Source organism: Limulus polyphemus, unplaced genomic scaffold (genome assembly GCF_000517525.1).
Source record: "Limulus polyphemus unplaced genomic scaffold, Limulus_polyphemus-2.1.2 Scaffold3325, whole genome shotgun sequence".
Classification (NCBI taxonomy): Eukaryota; Metazoa; Arthropoda; class Merostomata; order Xiphosura; family Limulidae; genus Limulus; species Limulus polyphemus.
In genome coordinates, this window is record NW_013668935.1 from 42,894 (window position 1) to 50,479 (window position 7,586).

Consider the following 7,586-nt stretch of genomic DNA (forward strand, 5'->3'; position numbering starts at 1 on the left):
AAGAACAGGCTTGTGATACCTGTGGAAGACAAACAGTGTCAGTAGTCTGACTGACACCCAACAGAACTTTTATTGTTATTTCTCTTTTTAGTAGTTTTTATCAGCATTTTGTGAAATGAAAAACAACTGATATTATGTAAGTTAGTTTGTGCTAAAGACTGTGTTTAAGTAATTGGATAATATTTATAGTTATCTTATAAAGCTCTCACACTTGCTGTGTAATCCCAACAAATCTACAACAACAGTAGAAAACTGTGAATTTCAAAGTACTTGTTTGTGCTTTTCTAATGCAGGGTAGGTATTGTTAAATAAACTGAAGTTGTTTTGGAACATTTTACATCACGGTACTAAAGCTGTGGAATCAAATATATAAATACTGCAGAAAACCTGACACAAGTTTTAACATATACTTAATAAGTGTGTGAATAAAAAACAAGAACTATATTTGTTACAGATGTAATATGTTAAAACTCTGCCACAAGTTTTCATCATGATGAATGAAGAACTATTTGTTACAGCTGTTGAATTATTTCAGATATAAGAAACTGTATTGGTAAAACATAAAATTGTGGCTACAAATCTATTGTCAGATGAGTGAAACACAAGCACAATGTTTAGAAAATACTAGGGTATATGAAAACATTAATGACAGAGTTTTAACATTTGTTTTGTGCATCAATTTCAAGTTTAACTCTTATGGAACACCCACTGTATTAGTGACAAAAAATGAAATCCACTGAAGTAGTAAGCAAGTTTTGAAAAGAATATCAGTCAATATCTTCAGAACAGTCATAATTGATGTCTTACAACTGTGTAAAAAATGCTGAACCATTTCAAACAATGTCTGACAACTTTGTTAAATGTGTCGGACCATTTTAAACAGTATCTGATAACTCTGTTACACATGTTGAAGTGTTTTAAACAGTATCTGACAGTTGTGTTAAACATTTTGAACTGTTTGAAACAGTATCTGACAACTGTGTTAAACATGTTGAACTGTTTTAAGCTGTATCTTGCAATTGTATTAAACATGCTGAACTATTTTAACCAAATGTGCTTGAACTTGGTCCACAGGACCAACCCTATATCGGAGAAGGAATGTTGGCTATAATTTCAAATTTACTGTGTGTGTCTACACAAAAGATGGCAAACTTTGAGCATAATGTACAACTCTGTTGTACACACAGATTCAGGTGTGTTACAAACACTTTTGTACTCAAAATACATCTGTGAATTGACAACATCAGTTTAACTCAATTAAGTTGGATTGCAAGGTGATGTTCATTTGATGAATAAAAGTACTTTTTCCCTCATACAGTTAACACATGTAATTTAATAGTACACTGTTTTGCAGGTTATTAGTGTATACAACATTATTGTCCTACACGAAGGAGCAGCCATCTCAAATCCAGTATTCTTAGAAAAGAACAGTAATTATGTTGTTTGTTTTTTTTCAAGATTTGATAGTTCAAATTATTTTTTGTGTGTAAGGACTTTAGAAGAGCTGTGGAAGAAGCAGAACAAGAACGAGGTACGTCTGTTATTCCAGAAGATGTACTGAATCAACTGTTAAAATACTTTCCTCAGCTTGAAAATCTTAACAAGAAATTGCTCAGAGAACTTCAGGAACGAATAGAACATTGGTGAGTAACATTCCAAGTTTCTGAGAATTGCACAAAACACAAATTATGTAGTATTAGCTTTTATAGTAAAATAGCTTTATAATTTCTTCAATATTTAGCTACCCAGACTGCTGATAAATTGCTTTATATTTTTTTTTGGTTGACATTGATGTATTAATGTAGAGGTAGACTTATCTAGACATAGGAATTCTAAGAAATGATAATGAATACACTTATATACCTGTCTAACATAATATAATGAACAGATTTAGCTAGACATGGGGTTTCTTGGATAATGAATATACTTAGTCTTACATGATATTTCTTATATAGTATAATGAACTGACAAATGTGATATTGATTACTATTCCCATAAAAATTTTCTTGGTTGTTGAAAAAAATAATAAGAACAAGAACTGTTGATCTACATTATTGAGTGATAGTTACACAGCTGTCTATATTACATACAAAGCAAGAACTGTTGATCTATATTATTGAGTGATAGTTACACAGCTGTCCATATTACATACAAAGCAAGAACTGTTGATCTATATTATTGAGTGATAGTTACACAGCTGTATATATAACATACAAAGTAAGAACTGTTGTTCTATATTATTGAGTGATGGTTACCCAGCTGTCTATATTACATACAATGCAAGAACTGTTGATCTATGTTATTGAGTGATAGTTACACAGCTGTTTATATTACATACAAAGCTAGAACTGTTGATGTATATTATTGAGTGATAGTTATACAGCTGTCTATTACATACAAAGGAAGAACTGTTGATATATGTTATTGAGTGATAGTTACACAGCTGTCTACATTACATACAAAGCAAGAACTGTTGATCTATATTATTGAGTGATAGTTACCCAGCTGTCTATATTACATATAAAGCAAGAACTGTTGATCAATATTGTTGATGATAGTTACACAGCTGTCGTTATTACATACAAAGCTAGAACTGTTGAATTCAACTGCAGCTTTCATTGACAGGCCTGAAACTGGAAAAATATCAGATATTTTTGTTACCCTCGGGCCATTTTTGAAGCTCTACTCTTCATACTTCCGAGATTTTAACTTGACGACGGCATTGCTGGATGAATGTCGAAAGAAGTTTCCAGTGTTTGCAGAAGTGGTGAAAGAGTTTGAAGTAAGTCAAGTCTGTAACCCTGACAGAATAATCTTCCACTACTTATCACTCGTAACTCCTCTGTTATATGTAACACACCAACTGGTTATTTCATGGTCCACCTCTGCTTTACAGGTTGGATTATTTAACTTATATGGGAAATTGCTTTGTGCACATAGCCAACCTGAAATGAAGCCCATAAAATTTCTCATTTCAACAATTAAGAAATTTATTATTTGAGAGAAGTTCGATTGTCTGTAGATTTGATACATCTTTCTGATGCATATAGTTAGAATGTGATTCTTTTCAGATTCTTTTTGTTTGTTTTTTGGTATCCTGGTTACAAATGATATTTTACATAGACAAATTCGCATTAAAAGAATCTCTTCTTGGGTTATTGTTTTAGTTTCCCAGTATGAATAATGTTTTTTTTTATATATAGATGAGTTCTTCTTGTAACAAAATCTGATTGAAACATAGTATAATTTTTTTTCCTGTTATGATTAATATTTTTTCTTTATAGATAAGACTTTGTTGCAAAACATTTTCTTTGAATTATTATATGATAATTTTTTGTTTCTCATTGGAAGTAATGTTTTCTTTTTCTTTACAGACAAGCCCTCGCTGCAAGAAACTGTCCTTGAGTCATTACATGCTTAAACCTGTTCAACGCATTCCACAGTACCGTCTTCTGCTTCAGGACTACTTGCACCATCTGCCAGAGGACTCTTTAGATTATGAAGACACGGTTATTGCTCTTGAGATTGTGAGCCAAGTTGCTGATCATGCAAATGAAACCATGAAACAAGGGGTGAGACTTTTATTCTTCTCAATTTCTATGATATACATTCCTAACTTATTTTGTGAGTACAAGTTAATTATTACTTAGACATCTGTACTTTAACCCTTTCCATAGAGGTTGGGGTCATCATGCATGTCATCAGTTTTGTAAAGTTACATTCAAAATGTTATTAAACTACTGTTTTATGAATGTATGTACAAAAATTTTTAATCAGATTTTAGTATTGTACATTATTTAACCCTTTCCATATGAGTCGGGGTCAGAGCATATGTTTTGTACACTTTCATTCAAAATTTTATCACACTACTATTTTATGAATCTATGTCCATAAAGTTGGAATCAAATTGTAATTTATAATTCAGATTTTAATATTATACATTACTTAATTTTTTAGTTCAAAAGTAAATATTAAAAAAAGTGCTAAATATAAATTTTTTGGTGTATCACGATACATTGTCTTCTGTATTTGCTCAGATTGTTTTGTGAGCTTTATAAGATGTTTGTAATGAATTAGAAACTCAAATTACTGATATTGACAAGCTAGAATATGAAATAAGAACCTCCTACCTTAACCATTTGCTGAGATATCATGATATTTAGTGAATCAACCAAGGTGGCTCTGCCCACCTCTTCCTCTTTTGAAAATACTTGTTTACCTACACCTACATAAAGTTAGAATGTGATTCTTTTCATATTTTTTTTTTTTGGTCTCTTGGTTACAGATAATATTTTACATTGAAAGAATCTCTTCTTGAGTTATTGTCTTTGTTTTTGTTTCCCAGTATGAATAATGTTTGTTTGCATGTTTATAACCAATTGAAAGCACTCATTTTGAATTATGTAATTCTGTTAGTCCTTCTAAAGCCATCATTACTGATGTTTGAGTGGTGATGAAGGAGGTATGTTGATTTTTTAGACTTAGCTAAAAAAACTGATAAATTACAGTGGAATTTTGTGGTATTTGTATAGTAATTTATAATTTTTATGTTATTTCAAAATGTATATATAAAAACCTTCAAAAATTATATTTGTACATCCTCCATGTGCACAATTCGATGAGGCTTAGCACATACGACAAGCGAGAACAAAGCAACTTTGTAACATTGTAAGTAGTAGAGATAATTGTTTTCTATATATTTTTTATTTACTGTTCTATGTTTTAAGCAAAAATAACTGAAATTTAAGAATTTATTTGAAAATAGTAATAATATTTATACATGTGTAATGTCTGGTAACCGAAATATTATTATATTCTACAAAATACTGGTGTGCTAGTATTAAGACTAAGAACAGTAAAACATTTGTACTTTGTAAAGGCTAGTTTTATGCTACCAGATATGGTAACATGAGATGCATGTGTGTCATGTGATTTACAACTTATCTGGTGGGATTATAAGTTAGACATGCTTCAAAGGCCAATAAAAAACAAATTAATAAATGTGAATAGATCTGTACTGTTACGAGATTTAAGCTACTTAGAGTAAACATTTGTGATTTCCTGTCACATTTGCAGTCATTCAAGAAAGAAAAAAGTGTAATTTAGATTTATTGAGATAATTTTAGTATAGAGTTAAGGTAGAGAAAATATATAAGGTATAAAATTTGGTAGAAAAAAGTTTGATATTTATGTAAGAGGCTATAGAGGTTATGCAAATGAAATTTGACAATTTTCAGATGAAGAAAAGTATTTTTAACCTTAAAATCTAAATTACTTTGCATGTTGAATAGTCAGTATTTTGGAAAGAAAAAATCTTGAGCAAAACTTTAATTACAAATTCTTAATACATGGTTAAAAACCTGATATTTTGTGTATGAAAGCCTTGTAATGATTACTGATAATCTGCAAAATTTTGTGAAGATATGCATACATTATCAAAAGTTATAGTATGACTACTCTCATGACTACTTTGGTGGTTATGTAGCTCTGTAATCAAAGAGTTAACCCGATGACTACTGGTACTAACTTTCTTAGTAGGCAATGCAAGTGTGAGGGCAAAATCATTTGTGAATTCAAAAAATGATAGAGAACTTATCTTTTAATGGATTTCTGATTTTATTTTTATAAATAGTAGCATAACATTCAATTATTTGTACAAAATTGTATTATTTAATGAAGTTTAAAGAGGAATTTAATGAAAAAATTCCTAAAATACGTTTTAGACTGTAAATAAGCACCCTCTAAGAAGAAATGTTTTTTTCAAAAATTTTTTTAAGATATTTCCTTTCACCTCAGCACTGGTTCTGCCATCTATGATTGGTATCTAAACCTTTTTCTAGTCAGTTTTCTTTATAAAACTGCGTCTGGGCGTGTTAAAACTTAGATACTGACGGCTAATGAGCGTCAACTATTTAGTTTATGGGCAATAAAACATTAGACAAAACACAACCTGGGCTCTGTTACAAACACTTGTAAACAGTAGCGTGTGCGTATACATTTGGTGGAATAGAGTGCCACTCCTCTGGCAAAGAAGACCATTAACTTGTTGAAGATTTGAGGAACATCTTCTTCATGGTCCTTACGCTCAGTTCCAAAGCATTCCATAATGAGTTAGTGAAGGCTATAGTTTAGCTAAGGCTGATTCTAGATGCCATTTGACTCAGTCCACTACTGGACACGGCGACTCATATAGCATGATGTATAGTTAAGATATTATCCATTCAATCTTTATTGTAGGGACAATAATTATATCTCAAGTATTTCCCTCAGGTAGCCATCAAACTTTTCCAAAGTAAGCATCCAATAGCAAGATTCATTGCTCTTCATCATAGTTTTCAATTCTTATTACTGTGCGATACCATAAGAGTTAATTATTTGAACTCATATGTGTGATAAGCGGCTTATTGGTTGCAGCCCGCGAGTGAAATTCATGAGTATGAGCCGTCTCGTGCATAGTGGATGTGGTGACTTGCAGAATTTAAGGTGAGAGAGATAGTTTACATTAGCTTGACCAGTGATCTTCTGTTTCTTCAGCGTATTAGCTGCTGTGGACTTGGACAAAAGTAGATACGTTAAAAATTCATATCACTATTACTGCATTCAATACTCATCCACCCTTGACCCGAACAATATGCTGGCAGCGTCTGCAAACGTTAGGTAACTTACATAGCAATACATACACCACAGGGTTAACATGTAAATTTATTGTTTATTCGTGTTACTGTATTGTTGTTTTATGTAACATATAGTTAGCATAAACTTATTGTATATTTGTATTACAGTATTGTTGTTTTATATAACATATAGTTAGTATAAACTTATTGTATATTTGTATTACAGTATTGTTGTTTTATATAACATATAATTAGTATAAACTTATTTGTTTATTTGTGTTACTGTATTGTTGTTTTATATAATATATAGTTAGTATAAACTTATTGTATATTTGTATTACAGTATTGTTGTTTTATATAACATATAGTTAGTATAAACTTATTTGTGTTACTGTATTGTTGTTTTATATAATATCTAGTTATTATAAACTTATTTGTGTTACTGTATTGTTGTTTTATATAATATCTAGTTATTATAAACTTATTTGTGTTACTGTATTGTTGTTTTATATAATATCTAGTTATTATAAACTTATTTGTGTTACTGTATTGTTGTTTTATATAATATCTAGTTATTATAAACTTATTTGTGTTACTGTATTGTTGTTTTATATAACATATAGTTAGTATAAACTTATTTGTTTATTTGTATTACAGTATTGTTGTTTTATATAACATATAGTTAGTATAAACTTATTTGTGTTACTGTATTGTTGTTTTATATATTATCTAGTTATTATAAACTTATTTGTGTTAATGTATTGTTGTTTTATATATTATCTTGTTAGTATAAACTTATTGTATCACTGTATTGTTGTTTTATATATTATCTAGTTAGTATAAACTTATCTGTATCACTGTATTGTTGTTTTATATATTATCTAGTTAGTATAAACTTATTGTATCACTGTATTATTGTTTTATATATTATCTAGTTAGTATAAACTTATTGTATCACTGTATTATTGTTTT

General features: G+C 29.8%; 1 protein-coding gene across 2 annotated transcripts in view; it reads left to right on the forward strand.

The window, feature by feature from the left end:
• LOC106469148 overlaps positions 1–7,586 on the forward strand; it is a 93,323-nt gene that overhangs the window by 40,729 nt on the left and 45,008 nt on the right. For both annotated transcript variants that reach the window (XM_022397577.1, XM_013929613.2), the window contains exons 5-7: positions 1,492–1,643; positions 2,626–2,782; positions 3,375–3,572. In XM_022397577.1, coding sequence (XP_022253285.1) covers positions 1,492–1,643; positions 2,626–2,782; positions 3,375–3,572 — 507 coding nt within the window. The remainder of the gene's footprint in view (positions 1–1,491; positions 1,644–2,625; positions 2,783–3,374; positions 3,573–7,586) is intronic.